The sequence below is a fragment of the Lynx canadensis genome, chromosome A3 (assembly GCF_007474595.2).
Source record: "Lynx canadensis isolate LIC74 chromosome A3, mLynCan4.pri.v2, whole genome shotgun sequence".
NCBI classification, from domain to species: domain Eukaryota; kingdom Metazoa; phylum Chordata; class Mammalia; order Carnivora; family Felidae; genus Lynx; species Lynx canadensis.
The window spans coordinates 72030451-72051885 of record NC_044305.1 but is presented as its reverse complement, the minus strand read 5'-3'; the positions used below and the strand labels follow the sequence as shown (position 1 = coordinate 72051885).

Below are 21435 nucleotides of genomic sequence, written 5' to 3'. Positions count from 1 at the left end.
GGCTTTTCATAAATGGCTTTTATGATGTTTAAGTATGTTCCTTCTATCCCGACTTCCTGAAGGGTTTTTATTAAGAAAGGGTGCTGAATTTTGTCAAAGGCCTTTTCTGCATCGATTGACAGGATCATATGGTTCTTATCTTTTATTAATGTGATGTATCACGTTGATTGATTTGCGAATGTTGAACCAGCCCTGCATCCCAGGAATGAATCCCACTTGATCATGGTGAATAATTCTTTTTATATGCTGTTGCATTCGATTTGCTAGTATCTTACTTGAGAATTTTTGCATCCATATTCATCAGGGATATTGGCCTGTAGTTCTCTTTTTTTACTGGGTCTCTGTCTGGTTCAGGAATCAAAGTAATACTGGCCTCATAGAATGAGTCTGGAAGTTTTCCTTCCCTTTCTATAAAGTAGGAACTTTAAAAAATAAAAGTTCTGGGCACCCACTGTGGCATCCTGAATCAGAATTTCTCTGGTTGGACACAGGCGTCAATATCTTTTAAAATCACCATAATGGGGGCGCCTGGTGGCTCAGTTGGTTAAGCGGCTGACTTCGGCTCAGGTCATGATTTCACCGTCAGTGAGTTCGAGCCCCGCGTAGGGCTCTGTGCTGACAGCTCAGAGCCTGGAGCCTGTTTCAGATTCTGTGTCTCCCTCTCTCTGACCCTCCCCCATTCGTGCTCTGTCTCTGTCTCAAAAATAAACGTTAAAAAAAAATAATTTAAAAAAATAAAATCGCCATAATATTTCAGTTGTGCATCAGAATTGAAAACCTCTTGCGACGATTTTTATGGCCTGCCATAGACCTAAAAACAGGATTTTTTTTTTAATTTTTTAATCTTCATTTATTTTTGAGAGAGAGACAGAGTGTGAGCAGGGGAGGAGCAGGGAGAGAGGGAGACACAGAATCCGAAGCAGCCTCCAGGCCCCGACCTGTCAGCGCAGAGCGAGTCGTGGGGCTCAAAGCCACCAGCCGTGAGATGATGACCCGAGCCAAAGTCGGACGCTCAACCGACTGAGCCACCCTGGCACCCCCAAAACAGGATTTTTTAATCTGAGTGTCCAACATTTGCCCCGTGTCATGATAAAAGATATAGGTGTTGCTTATTACCTTGATACCCCAGTCTGGTTATACTGTGAATTATCTAATTCCTTACATTTTCTACCAGTGGCCTCAAGAATGAAAGGGATGGGGGAGACAAAAGGGCAAGTGGCTACTGTTTTTTTGGGGGGGGTGGGGGAGGGCATTGTTGGTTTTTGAGAGACAGCACAAGTGGGGGAGGGGCAAAGAGAAAGGGAGACACAGAATCACAAGCAGGCTCCAGGCTCCGGGTGGGTTAGCAGAGAGCCCAATTTGGGGCTGGAGCCCACAAACCAGGAGATCATGATCTGAAACTGTTGTCCAAGGTAGTTCCTAAATGTATGGTGCACAGAGCAGGAACGGTGTTAAGGGAGGCAAAAGCAGACCAAAGTTGAGAAGTCACTGCGGTTTCGGAGTGGAAGAGAGTGAAGGTAGGTTTCTAGGTGGGGAAGGGGTTGAGTGGTGAAAAGTGAGGTTTTAATGGCTAATAATCTAGTTGTTTATGGATCCTTTGAAAAAGTCTTCAGGGCGCCTGGGTGGCTCAGTCGGTTGAGCCTCCGACTCTTAATTTTCAGTTCCGGTCATGATCCCGGGGTCATGGGATCCAGCGCCATATTGCGCTCAGAGTGGAGATACTCTCCCTCTTTGCGTCCGCTTGTGTGCACGCGCTCGCTGTCTCTCAAATAATAAAAACAAAGACTTTGTAAATTGTGTTTGAAAATTTAAGAAAATTTACCCACCTAGTCTCTTAATGTGAAGGAATGAAAGTTTCAGTGAAAAAAATAATAGGATGAGAAAGCAGTTTTCAAATACTCTGATACTTGGTATTGTCAAGCCCTTTATTTATTTATTTATTTATTTATTTATTTATTTATTTATTAAATTGTGTTTCAAAATTTAAGAAAATTTACCTACCTAGTCTCTTAATGTGAAGGAATGAAAGTTTCAGTGAAAAAAATAATAGGATGAGAAAGCAGTTTTCAAATACTCTGATACTTGGTATTGTCAAGCCATTTATTTATGTATTTATGTATTTATGTATTTATTTATTTATTTATTTATGTTTATTTTTGAGAGAGAGCACGAGCAGGGCTGGAAGAGGAGACACAGAATCCAAAAAAGGCTCCAGGCTCTGAGCTGTCAGCAGAGATTGAGGTGGGGGCTCAAACGCACCAACTGTGAGATCAACCTGACCTCCACCCAGGTCCCCCCTATGTGTTTTCTTAACGTTTTTGGGGGGGATTTTGTGTGTGTGTGTGTTTTTTTTTTAATGTTTATTTAGCCAAGCCCTTTAGATTGCAAAACTGTGATTAGTAGTGTGGCCAGAGAGGATTACTGAGGAATTTGGTTTTACTGAAAAATCAACTTTTTCTACATAGTCTTCATAGTTTTGTGCACAAAGACCATTGTCTTGTTACTATAATTGCTTTGAATATTTTTCCCCATTGTTGAACATCAAGGTTTTCAGTTTTCTTTACTACAAATTATATTGCCATGAATATTTTCATAACTTCATGCTTAAAACTTTTTTCAAGTATTTCCTCAGGATACATTGTAAGGAGTACATTTTGATGTCAAAAATCTAGACATTGTAATTGCTGTGATATATTTTCCTTCACCTGCACATGTATCAATTTGTATTGCCAATAATGGTACTAGAATGATGGTTTCCCTGCAAATTGATAGCCCATTCATACTTTAACATAGTCCTGTTAGTGCATTTGCAGATTTTCGGTTTTTTACTACTGAGCTTCTGTTCATTTGGCACTGTTGGCTGGTACATTTTATAGCCATAATTCTAGTAGCTTTAGCCTTGCTGATGGTACTAATTAGTTCCTGATTTCCTCTTTAGAATCCTTTACAACTTGGGAATTTTTTTTTTTCAGTATAATTTCTCGCAAAGGTGTAATTGATGGCTGCCTTCCAGCCCAAACCTATTATAATCTCCTTTTCTATGGCCAGATGCCTGGAAATCAGCTGGCAGTTATTTATTCAGTAGCTAATTCATATGGAGAGGACTATAACTTTGGTTAGAATTCTCACTCGAAATACTAACGGGTCTTTTTTTGATTGCTTATTTCTCTGGCCCAAGTTCATCATAGCTGACAACATAGAACTGCATTACAAGTGGTTGGGGAGTGGAGTAGAGTATTATGTGGGAATTAATTGGAAATTTCTGTGAAGTTATTTCTGAACAATTCAATAGCATAGTCAACTCTTGGACTGAATGTCTACTTCATAAATTATCCAGTTCTGTTGTTTTTCTCTTGATGAAAGTACAGGATACTGGGGAAGATGTTCTCCACCTAAATCAAATTCTTTAGTACTTTTTAGTACCCAACCGTTTCTGTTTAAAAAGATAAACTGCTAGCCAAAATAGAGACTTCAGTAGCAGTATTCTAAGTTTACCTTGAACCAAGTTTTCTGGGTTTCTGGCACCAGGATGAAGGAAAGGGCATTCAAGTAGTGTTCTCTATTTCTACGTAGTACCCCCTGGGGTGAGAAAAGTAGTAAGTTTCTAATGACCCAGGCTGGGACACAAGGAGTAAGGGTTTATCTGGCTTTACTTTGTACCCAGAATGACAAACATACTTCGGAATGCTGCTTATGGCTCAGACTAAAGTTAAACCCATTTTATGAGTTCATTATTTTGGACGTGTTGTGGACTTAAGAAAGGGGGGGTGTAGAGAATACGGGGACAATCGGTTTCTGTGTTGCTTACTAAAATTAGCTGCACACGTAGCACCACCACTGCATTAAATAAGGTCCACGATTTCTTGGCGTGGTTATTTCATTTGCAGGGGTGTCTCTCTTCACTTGCGTTTGGTTTCCTAGTGGTTACTCCCCTTGCTGAGTTCCCTCAGTAAATTCCTTAATACTCTGAGTAGCTGAGGAGAACGGGGAAAAACTGTGTGGCTCTTTGCATTAAGTGAAAGCTGGTTTGATTTTAAATTGTTATAAACGACTTCATTTGCCAACTCCGTCTCAAAGTACCGAACTGGACGACGACGCCAGTTGATGCAGGAGGCAGAGTGTTCGCTGCAGCGCCGACCAGAGCCAGGAGGCCGTCTCGGAAGCACCGGGCCGCGAGGAGAGCCCCGCCAGCCGCCGGGCCCACGCTCTGCACCGGCTTAGGCCATCGGAGCCCCCAGCGTTCCCTGCCCGCGGCCCAGCCCAGGGCCCCCGCTTCCTCCGCGCGCCAGCCCTCGCCCGCCTTGGAGCGCGCTCCCTGCGCGGGCAGCGGCGCAGCGTGGGGGGCGGAGGGCGGGGGCGGCCCCCGGGCACGAGGGGGCCCGCGAGGCGGTGAGGGCGCGGGGGGCAGGCGGGCGCCGCTGCCCGAGTGTCCGGCGGAGGGGCGGCGCCCTCGGCGTCTCCGTGACTGCGCCTCCCGCGCCCCCGGCTCGGCGGCTCCCGGGATGCTGCGAGGCGGCGGCGGCGGCGGCGGCGATGGCGATGATGCCTGTAGCCCAAGCCTGGTCCCGGGCGGCGGGCGGAGCTGGGGTCCGGGCTGCGAGATGGAGGAGGATGGGGGCGGCGCTGCGGCCACCGGGCAGGTGAGAGGCCGCGGGCCCCGGAGGAGGACGACGCGCGGGGCCGGGAGGGCCGGGGCCCCGGGAAGACGGCGGGTTAGGGCGGCGCGAGGCTGCGCTGGTCCAGGCCCGGCCGCCGCGCACCTGCCCTCCTGGCGCGGCCTGCGGGAAGCTATCTCGCCCCTGCCTACCTGCTCCCGGCTCCGCCGGGTTGCGGAGCCCTTTCCCCACCGCCCATTCCTGGCCGGAGCCTCCGCACCCCACCAGCCCTCTGCCCATTCTCTTACAAGCTTGCTGGCCTGAACTAGGCCCTCCTCACCACAACCTTCCCACCCCAGGGAGCGCCTGCCCATCTCCAGTCCCTAGCTGGGGCCCACCTCCCTTCCCGGCAGCCTCCCAGAGCACCCCAGACTGGGGGCTCTCCATAGCCTCCCCGTCTCCCTCATCCACTGACCCTGCCCCAGCCTGTCAGCTGCTCAGGCTTCAAGAGGTAGTTCACCTGGGGAGAAAGAGGGGGTCCTCCGAAATCAATAAATCTGCCTTGAATCTAGTGACCTTGGGCAAGTCATCTAACTTCCTTGAGGTTTTCCTGATCTGTACAAATACAATGGGTCTAATAATAGTACAGAATCTTGCTCTCTGTGAGAGACCGTGAAGATGCTGTCCTCGAAGAATTTAAGGCATTATGACAAATTTATATGAGAAAAAAAAAATGAATTGGAAGAATCCAGGCCAGGAGCTAACTTGTAAAGCTCATACAAATGCTTTCATACGTACTAAAGTATTAAGTTAGCACAGTAGATTATCAGAGACTCTTCACACAGCTTAATGAGAAATCATTGCTATGGTACAAAAAATTTCGTTTAACTAGTCCTTGCTTAGGATCCCCCCTCCTTAGTTGTAACAAGATGCACATGGATGTGAATTTATTCTGTCCAACTGTGGCTAAAATGCCTGCGTAAGACTGGTGCTCTAACTTAAAATTTTTCTGATTTTCTGACTTTCATCATTTACTTATGGTCCCAGAAATAAAGTAGCTGGTATGCGTGCACTGAAAAGAACATTGGTAATTTTTAATATTTAGGAGTAACAAATTTCATTACCCCCATCCTCAAATCACTGAGTTTTATAGTGCTACCATCATAACTTCATTCCAAATTGTGATTCCAGCCTCCCCTTTCTTAAAAGTCCCAGAAGTGGGCTTACTTTTCCTTTGTTTCCTTTATTGCTCCTAAGGTTTCTCTGCAAAAACCTTTATTTCTGTTATGTTTTTCCTTTTCTTCCCAGCCTCACATTCCCTTCTTTTTTTTCCCCCCCTAACTATCTGGGAATGGTTTATAATTACTTTATACCAGAAGTGTAATTATCAACCTTGCCAAAGAGTTACACAGAAGTGTGTGTGTGTGTCCCTATTTTGGGCTCCAGGAACTTTGAGTCCGGAAGGGATTGTGATACCTACTTCATAGGTCTATACTGAGAGTGAAATAAAGTGTGATAGCTTATGTAGAGCTGCTGATATGTATGATAATGACCCAAGAAGTGATAGCTGCTATGATTATCTTCTAGGCAGCCAACCTCCCTTGATTTCTTTCTTGTTACGTTGAGTTGAACATTGAGTTGAGCGTGGTGGTGACAAATGTCAGCTTAGGTTCAAATCCATGCCCTACCACTTTAAGGTGGAGCACTGTCTCCAACTCAAGTTTCCTTATCTGTAAAACAGGGATATGTTATACTCAGGGTTGCTGTGAAGATTCGAGAAATTAATATCATGGAGCCTTGAAAACAGTGCCTGACATATCATAAGCACTTGATAAAGTTAACATACTAATAATGAACACTGACAATTATATCCCTGACCTAGAATTTTCTTTTTTTAAAAAATCTACTGATGGACGCCTGGGTGGCTCAGTCAGGTAAGCATCCGACTTCAGCTCAGGTCATGATCTCACAGTTCGTGGGTTCGAGCCCTGCGTCGGGCCCTGTGCTGACAGCCCAGAGCCTGAAGCCTGCTTAGGATTCGTGTCTCCCTCTCTCTAACCCCTCCCCCCTCACACTCTGTCCTCTCTCAAAAATGAATAAACGTTAAAAAAAAAATCTTTGAAAGAAAACCTACTGAAAAATGTTAAATTGATTGAAAAAATTATAACTGTGCAGAAAGTGGAAGTTGGTCCTCAACTACTCCAAATCTTTTTTTTTTTCCTCCTGCCTCTTATCCTTGACCAATATTGGTGCTTCATCATCCCATTTTCCCTTTGACAGTTCCCTTTCCAGATGTCTCCTAGCCTGTGATCTTCATAATTTCCATCACCCCTCTTCTTCGTTTTTAGCCACTCACTCGGTATTTCTCTGAACATCAGTTCCAAGTGCTTTCATTCCAAATTCCTGCTTCCCTCTTCGCTCCTGTTTGCTCCCCTACCTCCAAAGAGGAAACCCTCCTGGGCATCTTTCTGCCTCCTCAAGTTGAGTTTTCTACTTCTCTTTTCATCAGCTAACTCCAGTCCAATTAACAATGCAAAAACAAGTAGCAAAAGGTTGTCTTTTTCTTACCTCACAGCTATCAAAAAGGATTCAGAAACAGGCACCTGGTCTGTAAGTGAAAACAATAAAGCCATCCATTATTATGTTTTAATTTTAATCATCAAGAAACAAGTGGTTGGGATTTATATTTTTGTCTCATGGAACTTTTATAAGGAAAGTATAAGAAAGCTGGTCTCCCTTGCCAGTGAAGAAATTCATCATATTGTCATGGTCTGTACTATTTGACCATTGAGAAGAAAAAGAGTCCATCTTCTTCCTTCGTGAAGGACATTTGTTAGGTAGATGGATCTCCTCAGGACTGAAATTTGTCTCATACTCACTGGCACAGCCATACCTACTACTGAATGCTGAGACATTTCTGTATCAGGAGGTTCATAGCTGCTGCTTGGAGCCCCGAGTAATCCTTCATGGACCAGTGCCCTCTTCCTCTGTGCCCATGATCCAGGAACCAAAGGGTTAATCCCAGGCACAGCTAGAGGCCTCTGGAACCCAGTTGGAGCTCATGGTTAAATATTTCGAATATAACCCCAGGACGTCCCCAGTGCCATTGCTTATTCCTAAATGCTGGATTAAAGCAAATACCTTTGAGTTGTCAAGAGCATTGCACCAGTCTCCAAGGAACAACTTCAGCTGTCCCGCTGGAAGCATCTTTCAGAGCAGAGTGGGCACCAGGCCACACAGGGCTTTGACATTTGGAACAACGGAAGATTTCTGTGAGTGTACTTTAAATCTCATTGCAAAACAAAGTCGAAAATAAAAAAGCAAGAAGAAAAAGAAGTTTTCTTATAAAGCAGAGGCTGGGTCTTACTCATCTTTTTACCCACAGCACCTAGCATAAAGCTGGCATACAGTCTGCACATGATAATGTAAACTGAGTAAATGAAGGCATGAATGGGCATGTGCCTCCTGTTTGATCATGACGATATTGCTGTTGAATAACAATTCACCTTTGTATAGAAGGTTAGAGTTTACAAAAGGGTGCTTTGTACCTTTTAATCTCAAATACAATGCTTTCATTTTCCCCTCTCAAATGTAGTCCTACACAAAGTTTTTTCCAGTGAAAGGGAGGGAGATGGCCAAGAAATTACCAGCAGGGAGAAAAATTATAAACAATGGAAAATAAAGCGTGTTCCTAGGGAAAGAAATAGTACTTGTTAGTGATTTGTGGAGTTCTATAAGGGGCCACAGTATACTTCAGCAATGCCATCTGACCTGTAACCTAAACACATGCTGTGAGACCTACTCCCGTAATCTCACCCTGTCTGCCCCTCCATCCCTGCCCTGCTCCTGACCCCCAGCAAGCTCCTCACCATCACTCCCTGCAGCTGCTCTCAGCCTCCACCCCAGGTTGGGATTAGCTTCCCCTTCTCTGACTTCCACAGCACCTGCTGTCATCTGATTGACCACATTAGGCTGTAAGTACATAGTGATCTCTTTGGTGTCCTGGCACCAGAGTGTTTCTAAAAGTAACATTTGCATACCCTTCAATCAGAAACTCAAGGGGTGGGGCCAGGAATCTGCTGGTTTTTTTTTTTTTTTTTTTAAGTCCCCAGGTGATGCTTAAACTATTTCAAAACCACTGTGCCATGAAACCTGACATTAGCCCAAGGAATATATTTTGAGGTGTTTGTGTCTTTTCTGTGTTGGACTTTGAGCAGAGAATGTTTTTTTGTATGCATCAGTCAGAGCTAAAACAAATTCTAGTACTCTTGTAAAAAATCATGCGATCGCTCTACTCCATTAATTTCTTTCTGTTTCTGGGTGTGCATTTTTGTGTGCAGGCTTTTCTGCTCTGGGCCTCTTTTGCCCCATACCGCTCGCCTGTGAGTTGAGGCCCTGATTCCCCTCCCACAGAAGGGAGAGTCCCTTCTCTCTGAAGATGAACTCCACGGACCCTCCCAACACCACCTTGCTCCACGTGCGTCACTCCCATGGAGGAAACAGCACCACACTACAGGAGGGCCTCCAGGACCTCATCCACACCGCCACCTTGGTAACCTGCACTTTCTACTCGCAGTCATCTTCTGCCTGGGCTCTTATGGCAACTTCATTGTCTTCTTGTCCTTCTTTGACCCAGCTTTCAGGAAATTCAGAACCAACTTTGATTTCATGATCCTGAAACCTGTCCTTCTGTGACCTCTTCATCTGTGGAGTGACAGCCCCCATGTTCACCTTTGTGTTGTTCTTCAGCTCAGCCAGTAGTATCCCAGATGCTTTCTGCTTCACCTTCCATCTCACCAGTTCAGGCTTCATAATCATGTCCCTCAAGACCGTGGCAGTGATTGCCCTGCACCGGCTCCGCATGGTGTTGGGGAGCAGCCCAATCGCACAGCCTCCTTTCCCTGCACCCTGCTCCTCACTCTGCTTCTCTGGCCACCAGTTTCACTCTTGCCACCTTGGGCACCCTGAAAACCAGCAAGTCCCACCTCTGCCTTCCCATGTCCAGTCTGATGGCCGGAGAAGGGAGAGCCATTTTGTCTCTGTATGTGATCGACTCACCTGTTGTGTCGCTGTGGTATCTGTCCTCTTACATCATGATCGCTCAGACACTGCGGAAAAATGCTCAAGTCAGAAAGTGCCCCCCTGTGATCACAGTAGATGCTTCCAGACCACAGCCTTTCATGGGGGCCCCTGGAAAGGGGGGTGGAGATCCCATCCAGTGCACCATGCCGGCCTCTCTACAGGAACCAGAATTACAACAAAACTGCAGCACGTTCAGACCCATGGATACACCAGAGTCTTAACCAGATGCCAACTCCGGGGGCCACCGGCTCCAGCTGGTCTCTGCTGTCATCTCTCCACGGCTAAGGATTCCAAAGCGGTGGTCACCTGTGTGATTATCGTGCTCTCCGTCCTGGTGTGCTGTCTTCACACTGGGATTTCCTTAGTGCAGGTGGTCCTTTCCAGCAATGGGAGCTTCATCCTTTACCAGTTTGAACTCTTTGGATTTACCCTTATATTTTTCAAATCAGGATTAAACCCTTTTATATATTCTCGGACAGCTCAGGGCTGAGGAGGAAAGTGCTCTGGTGCCTCCAGTACGTGGGCCTGGGTTTTTTCTGCTGCAAACAGAAGACTCGACTTCGAGCCATGGGAAAGGGGAACCTGGAAATCAACAGAAACAAATCCTCCCATCATGAAACAAACTCTGCCTACATGTTGTCTCCAAAGCCCCAGAAGAAATTTGTGGACCAGGCTTGTGGCCCAAGTCATTCGAAGGAAGTGTGGTCAGTCCCAAGATCTCTGCTGGACACCAGCACTATGGTCAGAGCAGCTCCACCCCATCAACACTCGGATTGAACCCTACTACAGCATTTACAACAGCAGCCCCTCCCAGGAGGAGAGCAGTCCGCATAACTTGCAGCCAGTAACTCTTTGGATTTGCTAGTTCATATATTGCCATGCACTATCACACCACTAATGATTTAATGCAAGAATATGACAGCACGTCGGCCAAGCAGATTCCAGTGCCCTCTGTTTAGGCTCGTGGAGGCTGAGACTCTTGCAGAAACTGTTTTTTTGTTTCTGATACTATTTGATTTTTTCCCCATTTCTGTGAGACCCGTGGTAGATGAAAACTTCAGATCCAGCGGAACAGTTGGCAGTTCTGATTTTCTTCTGTCTGAAGTATAAGCACCTATTGATTTGCTTTGTGGTTTCTTGACCTTTTAAGATTTGATGTAAAATGTATTATTTAGATTTTTTACCCTGACCTGCGCTCCGATCTTTTGTACTAAACTTTTAAATAGATGCCAGGAATGATCACGCTAATGTATTGAAGGAGAATGGACTGATTACGATCATTGAGTCAGTGTTCCGGGCCTTCAAAGTATACCTGAGTTGGATTTTTTTTAACAATATGAAGGTATGATCTTCACTGAGGCGAATTTTTATTAATTGAACTGTCAATTTGATTCTGTAATGTGTTTGAAATGGGGAGCAATACACTTTTTTGGTAGCAGGCTTATTTGAATAAATAATACATTGTCAAAGCAGAAAATCAGAAATATATTATCTATAATTACCTTTACCCAAGACCACACAGGCATTAAGTACTTTCCTTTCATAAGACGGTCAGCCAAGAATACAGTATTATGATTATTACCATTTCTTATTATAGACATTATTTTGTGTGAGTTGATTAGCTATAACGCTTTTTAAAAAGAAATCTGTTTGCTTGCTGAAAACGCCTTATTCTATTTTGGCATGATCTTCCCGAGAGCCCTTGGTGAAGAGGACAGGCCTGTAGTGGAGGAATGTGATTTCTGGGTGCATGGGCACTAACGGTGGTCATCTCAATCAGGGTTGTGGTGATGTGGGAAGCAATCTGAACTGCATTGTGTGTTAGAAGATCTTTATCATTGCTTAAGAAGCTGTAAGAATGACAATGGGAGTATTTCGTTTGACTTGTTCCTTCTCTGTAAGGATGGTTTGTTAACAACCTAACAGAGTATCCCAGTGTTTGGAAATCTTTTTTTTTTTTTTTTTTTTTTTGTCCTTGTTTATGTATCACTATGGTAGAAAAATTCTTAAGACAATCTGTTTTCAAACTAATCGTGTTATTCTCTCCATTAATCTTGGACATGGGCAGTAAAGGAAAACTAGATGAAGTATTTCTATACCTTATGCTAATTTTATTACGTACCCTGTGATTCCTAGCATAACAACTGTAAATTCATATTTTTATGTAAAAACATTTTCATTATAGAGTTAGCATTTGAACTCGCTTCAATTTCGGAACTATAGCTGCCAAACCTCCAGACGAGCATCAAGATCCAAAACCTATCTTTAGAGGAAAATTGTTATAGTCAAGAATGTTATTGCAGATTGGAAGGAACTTTGTTGTTTTGAAAGGTATCCAGTTTATAGCTCCCTCTCCAGGCCTTTCCCACATACAAGATTCCTTGGGGAAGGGGGGTTGGGACACAGAACAGATGCTCAGCTGGAACTGTGCAGCCTTGTCCAACACCTCTCGCCTTCCAGCACCCACCAGCCATTCTATTTCTGAGATCTGAGTATGAGATATGGGTTTTACTTTGTTTTTAAATTCGCCTTTTAGAACTTTGTCCTTCCCTTCCTTCTCTCCCTTTCTTCCTTTGTTTTTGTTATTAAATTTTATAACAGAAGAGAAAACCTCTACTCTGTCACATTTTTTCTTGTTTGTAATTGAATGCTATTTTTGAAAATCACTATAACCTATTTCAGTTATACTTTTATATGTTTAATACAACACTGTTTTCATTTATTAATATTCCCACAAGATTAAGTAATATACTAACCAGGTAATATATTACCCTTTTTAAAAAGCACTAAGAAATCCAATATCCTTTCCCAAGGTCATTTGAAGAATTGTGGAAAATTAGGAATGAGACTTTTGTCTTAATTTAGAACTGGGTATTTATTCCAATAAGCCAAACAGCTTTATAATTAATAACATTAATCAAGAAGACACTTCTTGGTTAAGACTTTTTAAGGTATGTATCTCTTTTTTGGCTAGGCATTTCCAGTGTGATTCAATAAAAGATTTTTTAAAAGTAATTTCTACTTGTAAAATTTAAAATGTCAGGTTTTCTTGTGTGACCTTTGAGTTTGAGATGACCCATCTTTGGGAGGTAAAAGTTATAATATAAAGAAAATAAGCATGTGCATATGAGGTGTTCTTTCTCTGTATGCTCATCAAGAAATTATTGATTTAACTTGCATGAAATACATGTTGGGCTAGATTCTTAGCCTTCTCCACATGTATCTCTGTATCTGTGTGGAGATACAGAGATAGATAAAACTTATCTCTTCACAAGTTACATATATATCTATTTATAAAAATAGATATATATATAGATATATATATACTTCTCTATAAGGGCTAACCTGAGAACTAAAAATAATGAGCACTCAGCTGAATGTGACTAATTATTAGCAGGGTATATTAATTAGTTCTCTTGATGCTTTACTGTGATGCAAAGTATGTGATGTATTTCAAACATTTTATAACTGTTCTGATGTTAACCTTTAGGCCAGATTTGTATTCTGATGCTTTTAATGTTCTTTTAAAAAATAATGTTTGGAAAATAAAAGTATTGAAAATCCTAACATTTCTGAACATCAGATTGCAGTACTATGACTTTCCTGTCCAATCATTTGAAAACTATCAGAGAAAAGTAGTGATGATTATTGCACAATGGATAACAATGTGTTAACCCTCAGCATTCTCTTCCTTAAGAGATGAAATACTTGTGGGTTTTTGTTTTTGTTTTTTTTTAAGTCAGCTCTATGCCCAACCTTGGGCTGGAACCCCTACATGATCAAGAGTCAAGATCAAGAGTCGCATGCTCCCCTGACTGAGCTAGCCAGGCATCCTGAGTCCTCAGGATCTCTTTAATGGTTCCAGATAGTTCTCTGGCTCATGGTCGATGCTGCATCTGTCAGGCAATGTTGACAGTCTCATCAAAAGTGGTATTTCCCCTGTACTTAATGTTTTTCTGCCTCTTTCTATCTCTTAGCAATTTCTTGAGGGCTTTAATAATCAGGGCAGAAGCAGAAGGTACCACTTCAATTTGGGCCTGTGTGGTGGTGTTGTTCTTGTTTTTTTTTGTTTGTTGTTTTTTTATGGGAAGATCATGATTCCCAGGCATCCCTTGAAGTAGGTGGGTCACTTTAGGGTGACTTTTACCCACTTAAAAATTTGTCTCGTCTCACATTAGCAGTGAAGATTCAGGCATCACCCTGAATCGTTATTTTTTTTTACTCATAAGTTTAAGGCATAGGGCCTGTCTGTTCTGAATGGTCAGTTTCACTGTAATCTTCAGACCCTTCCAATCACTCATTCCCTTGATGATGTCAGCACCAACCATTTTTGGAGACAGACCCAGGGAGCCTGTCTTCTCGGCCAGGGCAGACGTGGCAACAACTTCCCCACAAGGTATATGACTTGGTCTTGTTGGGGTCAAACTTAGGTGGCATGGTGAAGGTGGCTGGTGTTAGGTGAACCCAGATTCAGGATGACCTAAGACAGCTGCACCTTTGCCTCCTTCCTGCTGAAAGCCAAAAGCAAAAGTGCATTTCTTAGAATTGGTGGTATATATGGTGTGTATAAGCTAAAGGAAAACACAGTTATGGTCCCTTGATAAACAATTGAAGGACCCTTCTTTGAAACTAATATTGTGAGTAGTTTCTTGGTTAGCAACTCTACATCCAGGAGCAAAGCCCTCACAAGATCCCAGGTGATAAGTCTTTTCTGAAGTGGGGAGGCAGCAGAAACGGAAGGGCACTGACAAAGAAATAGCAGCATGAAGTCCTGCAGAGTTAAGGCCCAGAACCCTTCTTAAACAGTTCGGTTTTGGGGTCCTAAAAATGAGCATCTGTAAACCTGTTCCCAGTTTCATTTTCTTTTCTTTTTTTTTTTAAGTTTTATTTATTTAGAGAAAGAAAGATTGAGCATGAGCAGGGGAGGAGCAGAGAGAGGGAGAGAGAGAGAGAGAATCCCATGCAGAGAATCCGTGCTGACAGCACGGAGCCCGATGCAGGGCTCAAACTCACAAACAGTGAAATCATGACTGAGCTGAAATCCAGAGTCGGACACTTCACAACATGAGTCACCCAGGTGCCCCTCAATTTTTCATTTTCAAGTTAGTCACACTCATTTCGAAGATCATACTGAGGCGACAAGTAACACTTCTGGGTGCTGGCAGTATTGGGTTCCTCTCCAGATCTGACTGTTATTATAGCTCATCTTAGTAATAGTTCTGTAATCTGGCCAGGCCAGGTACGGAGTCTCCCCTTTCAAGGCCACCCTCTTCATTCACAGTTCAGGGGTTAGCATACTGACTCCCAGGGAGGACAGTGTTTTCTCTCTATCCACTAAAAGCAGTTGTTTTTCTTTTCCATTAATGAAAGAAGCCAATGGTCCCTACAGAGGACAACTTGCTCATCGCCCTCCCTACTGGAGTTGAAGGAAGGCCAAGAGTTAGTGAAGATTCCAGGCCTATGGAATTGTAAGAGAGGCAGGCAGGCTGCCCGGAAAAGGCTCACCTCCCATCAGAGATCCAGGCTTAGAGAGGCCAGGCCTGGACTGAGCTCTACAACACAAAACAGCAAGCCCCACCAGAACATGGTGTAGAGAGGACTCTACTGAGGCAGGTATCGCAGGATGAGCTTCGGGGGCTCATTCAGCCGTATGGACCCAAATGATGAGATGCAGGAGATCCCAAGCACCTGTAGGAACGAAAATGATGGCACTGAAGCAGATGGGGTAATCTTTGAGAAGATGGAGAAGGCAAAGGAGGAGCAGAAAGATAGGGAAATAGCCCATATTTCCTTCCCTGCCTCTAACGATGGATCTGTAAACTGAGAAGACGTGCTGGCATAATTATGATGATTTTCCATCTTCTGGCTCTTCAATTCTCATTTAAATGCTAATGACACTCAATTTTATATCTCTAGTCCTAACCTCTCCCTGAGCTGCATGCTGGTCTATCCAATTGCCTATTCACATCTCCACTTGGATGTCTAATAGGCATCTCAAATTTTAACATGTGCCAACACCTGAACTCTCAGTTCACACCTCCTCCTCACCAAACTTGTGTCTCCTGCTGTTTTATTATCTCAGTAAATGGCATGGCATTTCCCCAATCGCACAGCTCTATTTGTTGTCCTTGACCTCTCTCTTACATCACATCCAATCCATTGACAAATCCTGAAACTATCTTGAAAATAAACTCTGATTCCAACTACTTCTTACCTCTTCATTCCCATCTCCTCTAGCCCATGTCTCCATCATTTCTCACCAGCCTCAGGACCATTTCCCAGCTTCGAGGCTCTCTCTTCTACAGTCTCCCCTTTATTTGTGACTAGGCCACTTCTAAGATAAGCTATGTTTGCCACTCTCCTGATTAAAACCTTCCAGTGCCTTTCCGTCCCACGTAGCAGTCCCTTGCCATGACCTATATGGCCCTGATGATATGGCTCTTGGTTTTCTCTCTGTCACCATTTCCTTTGACTTATACCTTGCCTAATGTGCTTGGGCTACAACAGGCTTTCTGGATCTTTCTCACATGCCTCAATTTTGTTCTCATGTCAGGGCATTAATTCCCTAGAAACGTTCCAGCCTGGACCCACCCTCCCAATGGCCTTTCCTAGTTGTCATATCTCAATATAGTTCTTACCCCCATCACGGTCTATCCTCTGCCTTATCTTACTCTTTTCATGATTCTTCTCATTACTGTATTAGTCTGCTTGGGCTGCCATAACAAAATTACTGCAGCCTGGGTGGCTTAAATAACAGAAATTTATTTTCTCACAGTTCTGGATGGAGGCTAGAAGTCCAAGGTTGAACTACAGCGTTAGTTTCTGTGAGGCCTCTTTCCTGGCTTTCGTTGTGCCCTCACATGACCTCCTTTTTTGTGCATCATGAGAAGAGAGGGGGTGGGTGGAGGGAGAGGGAAGGAGAGAGTTGCCGATGGGGGGCTCTCAAGGTGTCTCCTCCTCTTGTGTGTACACCATTCCTATCAGATGAGGGCTCCACTCTTATGACCTCATTTACCTTAATTACCTCCTTAAAGCTTATCTCCAATTAGAGCCACAATGAGGGTTAGAGCTTCAAACATGAATTTGAGGGGGAGGTGCACAATTCAGTCCATACAGTTATGTATAATTTTTGCTGGCCTTTTCCCCTCTAGACTAACGCTCTGATATGATAGGGCGAAAAGTTTTGTCTCTTTCGTTCAGTACCACATGCTAGTACCTATCAGTCCTTGGCCCTGATGAGCTTTCAGTGCATCACTGAAGAAATGAATGAATCAAATAATAAATGATTGAAAGGCTGAAGCCTGAAAGTGATATCAACCCAAATCTCTCTCTGACTGGCTTAGTTTCCCCATGTTTGTTGTTATTTTGTATCTCTCTCTACATTCCCAGGATGATTATCAGCAGGCTCTAATGAAAGGGGGACATGGGTCTTAATTTAGGAATACAAGGACCTTATTTCTGATAGTTTTTCTCAGGCAACCAGCTCCAAGGGCCATCTTTTCCAGGGGACACCCCGGCTGCCAGTAGGCTGCCAGACAACCTGCCTTCATTCTCATGGGAATTCTTGGGCCCATTATGCAACCCAAGGACACTGAAGATGAAAGGAAACTCTTCAGCAACCCATAGAGAAGTTAAAGGAGAAAAGAAGTAATTCATTCTTGGAGGGAAGAAGGGAGACTACCAATCACTTTAAGTATAGAACATTTTGAAAAAAAAGGTCCAGATTTAGTGAAACTCTGTTTTCCATAAGAGATAGTTAACAGGCAGTGTCTCGGGTCCAATGCCTTGGAGAATAATTTCACCAAAGTAGAAATAGCACTCATCGCTTATGGACAAATAGTGAATTCTTCCCTCCTCTACTCCAATAAACAAGATAATTCTGCTTCTTTATAAATGCGCTTAGCTGGTGCCAAGATAAGTTCAATGTGTTTCTCTAAGGCCATATATGTGAATGTTGGCCCTTTTGACACTTTCTGGAACCTCCAGCTGCTTGCAGCATGCTGATGAGTGGGAGATCTTTCGTCCGACTCCCAGTGTGGGAATCTTGATTTTCATGCAAAGCCCAAGGTTTTGCAAAATGCAGCTTGTTCAGATGCCAGGGAGACCTTAAGAAGTGGAACAAGTTACAAAGAGTGCTTTTATGCCGTCTTCTGGGGCTGAGGCACTAGGATGAGTTTTCATAACCCTGGGGAAATTGCTGAAGGTTCAAACACATTTCCTGCCTGACATAGCAAGAGTTATGAAAGCTTCTTGCTCATTTGTTTGGCTTTAGCAACAAAACTATAAGAAATGTAGGAACTGATTTCATTAATATTACACTGAGGAAAGATATGGCTGGGAACTGTGTCTTCACAGAGAATCATAATATTAGACATTTCTTTGAGGCCATTAAGAGTACCTCAGAACGGAATATTTTCCATTCAGGTTGGATTGGAGGAAACTCTATTCTTTTCTTGACCTGAGAGAGATCAGGGGCTTTGCTTCAGTCACTGCCCCCAAATGGGGGAAACAGAACAGAGACACAGACACTGTCTTCTTGTGAGGGAGAAGCAAGGAAAAAAAAAATCCGTTAAATTTTGTGGTGCAGAATTTGAGTAAGAAAGAATACAAATGGGACAAGTCATTAATTAATTCTCCCTTTTCTTTCCCAACTATTATAAAATTGAGGAAAATACTGTTGTTCTCAAAGCATCAAACACTCAAAAATAACATGTAGGAAACTCCTCAGAATTGTAGTTGGGGAAGCTTTCATGAGGTGTGGTAAGAGAGGATGAGGGTTCATTCATTCATTCATTCAGCAAATATGAGTGTCATTGTTAGGCAAGGTCTGAGTAGAAAGGTCTGAGAAAGAACATAAGATAAATTCTTTACCAATAAGTAAAAGATGAAGGATTTTTTTTCATTTACATAAAAATACAATCTGGTTCTAGATAAATTGCCCTTGCAGTTGTTTACCACCATCAAATGCTTATCAGAGAAGGGAAAGTTTGATGGCATTTAACCAAGACAGAATTCCCAAGGTGACATTTTAATCTTGCTAGTGAGTTTTCATTTGCCAGATTGTGGTTGTGTTAGTTTAAGAGAAGTTAGTGGTGTTCCATGATAAAAATATACTGTAGGGGCACCTGGGTGGCTCAGTCGGTTGAGTGTCCAACTTTGGCTCAGGTCATGATCTCACAGTTTGTGGTTTCATGCCCGCGTCGGGCTCTGCGCTGACAGCTCAGAGCCTAGAGCCTGCTTCAGATTCTGAGTCTCCCTCTCCTCTGTCCCTCCCCCCTCGTGCTCTCTCTCTCTCAAAAATAAACGTAAAATAAAATAAAATAAAATACACTGTATGGGGGAAAATATCATACATTTACAAGACAAGGTCAGTCATTTCAGTCAGCATTTTGCTGAGCCCTTTGGTGTGTTCCTTCAGGTGGAAGGTGATGGCACAGAGTGGTTCATGGGGCAAAAGATGGTTCTGCGAATAGAAAGTGCTATAGCACATTATTTAAACAGGGACTGCACCATCTGAATTGATTCCAAAGCTGGCTGAGCCATATGTGGTTTTAGTTCCACTTTTTGTGCTCATTTTCCTAAACTGTGAGTTAAAGATAGTAAACATAACCTCATGGGTTGTGATCACAAGGTATCTGAACTGTTTAGCATAGTACCATGTAATCAATGTGGGGTAATGGCAGCTATCATTTTTATTATTATTTAAAAAAATTGTTTTAATGTTTATTTATGAGACAGAGAGACAGAGCATGAGTGGGGGAGGGGCAGAGAGAGGGGGAGACATAGAATCCAAAGTGGGCACCAGGCTCTGAGCTGTTAGCACAGAGCCTGATGCGGGGCTCGAACTCACAGACTGTGAGATCATGACCTGAGTCGAAGTCAGTCGCTCAACCAACTGAGCCACCAGGCGCCCTAATCATTTTATTATTAAAATATCATTTCAGATTCTAGGAATAATGACTCAAGTTTGTACACAACTGGCTTTGTGGGGATGGCAAAACACTTTCTTGGAAGTGGTTGATGAAAAGCTTTTCCAACAAATGATTTCTGTCACTATGGGTTAAGAACACTAAAAACTATAAATATGGAAAACAAATTCAAAGGAAAGAGACTCCTGATTTCCTTGACCAGCTATTAACATTTCTAATCTTTGGATAACACTTAGAGCTCTGTTAGAATTCTTAATGAGTGAATTAGGTTTTAGTGCTGTTAAGAACCACTGTTGACTAATTTGCATAGTATTTTATTAAGGACACAGAAGCTATTAAAAGAAAGTTCACTGTTTTTGGCTATATTTTGAGTGAGTTTACAGAGTAGAGCAGATTTGACTAATTGGGTTTTAACCCCTAAGTTGCCGGACTTTTGAGGAAGTTTGAAAAAAATTATTTTTTTGGTGGTAGAGCACTTTTGTTTTTTAATTGAAATATACTTGACACCGAATGTGGCGTTGGTTTCAGGTGTACAGTATAATGATTTGACAACTCTATACATCATGCAATGCTCACAAGTCTGGCTACCGTCTGTCACCATACACACTATTACACCATTGACTATATTCCCTTTGTATATATTGGCTGTTCCTTTCATCTGGGTGACTTATTCTATAGCTGGACCCTGTACCTATCAGTCCCCTGAGAGCTTGACTTTTAATATTATATATTTACAACATCAAAATTATGTTTATGCCTGAGGAAAATATTTTTTTCTGCATTTTTTCTTGAACCCAAGGCAAAGCATAATGTAGTCTGTTGAAAAGTACTGGAAAGCAATTTAATAGAGTTGAAATTATAATGTTGTACGTGATTAGACGAGATGTTTAGCATTATTTTACAGTCTCATAAATGCCTTCCATAGTGAAGATGGTTACCATTTCCATAAGTTCTGCTAGATGTACTTGCTTTCGGTGAACACTTTTGTTTCAAATGTAAAAAATACTAAAATGCTTAAACGTTTACAAATGGGTATGGACACAAAACACTATAAACCCTATATTCCCTTTGTTAATAATTTGCCTTTCTTCTTTTTATTTTGAAAGTGTTGAGATTGTCAGGAGGGCTTTTATTTTCTCTAAGTGTTAAAGAGTGGAAATGCAGTAGTCTTCATACTGTACTTTCTTCTCATTGCCAGTGAGGGAAGCATGCTCATTCTTCCTGATCATTCCAAAAAAGCATTAAAAAAAAAACTGTGTTGTTTCTAATAGAGAAATCTTGTGAGATACCAGGACCACAGTGATTGGGGCCATGACAGGTGAAAGTCACCTGCTAACCTCTCCCCTTAATTCTGGTTGGTTATATACCTGATAGTGTGTGGTCTTCTTTTTTTTAAGTAGGCTCCATGCCCAATGTGGGGCTTGAACTCACTCTTCCTTCCTCTTTTTCCTTCTCCTTCTTTCTCCTCCTCCTTTTGTCCTCCTCCTTCTCCTTTCTTTTCTCCTTCTCCTTCTCCTCCTTCTTCTTCTCCTTCTCCTCTTCCTCTTTAAAATAAAAAAAAATGTTTATTTTTGAGAGAGAGAGAGGGGAGGGGAGGGGCAGAGAGAGAGGCACAGAATCAGAAGCAGGCTCCAGGCTCTGAGCTGTCAGCACAAAGCCCGATGTGGGGCTCGAACCCACAAACTGTGAGATCATGACCTGAGTGGAAGTCAACCACCCAACAGACTCCCCAGTTACCCAGGCGCCCCTCCTCCTTCCTCTTTTCCTTCTCCTCCTCCTTTTCCTCCTCCTTCTCTTTCTTTTTTTAATGTGTGGTCTTGATGCTAATT

At 42.9% G+C, this 21435-nt stretch overlaps 1 protein-coding gene and 1 non-coding gene across 2 annotated transcripts; one reads left to right on the top strand and one right to left on the bottom strand.

Moving 5' to 3' along the window:
• Positions 1–9002: 9002 nt before the first annotated feature.
• Positions 9003–10993, top strand: GPR75 (G protein-coupled receptor 75). Its single transcript, XM_030310582.1, is given in 11 exon segments — positions 9003–9160; positions 9163–9272; positions 9274–9466; positions 9469–9525; positions 9528–9829; positions 9831–9854; positions 9856–10150; positions 10153–10374; positions 10377–10436; positions 10439–10526; positions 10528–10993. Coding segments are annotated over 11 exon segments (1587 nt in total). The 5' UTR covers positions 9003–9033; the 3' UTR covers positions 10637–10993.
• Positions 10994–13761: 2768 nt separating this feature from the next.
• On the bottom strand, positions 13762–13916 carry LOC115511397. The gene has a single exon (XR_003968047.1). It is a non-coding gene; the product is annotated as a U12 minor spliceosomal RNA (small nuclear RNA).
• Positions 13917–21435: the final 7519 nt, after the last annotated feature.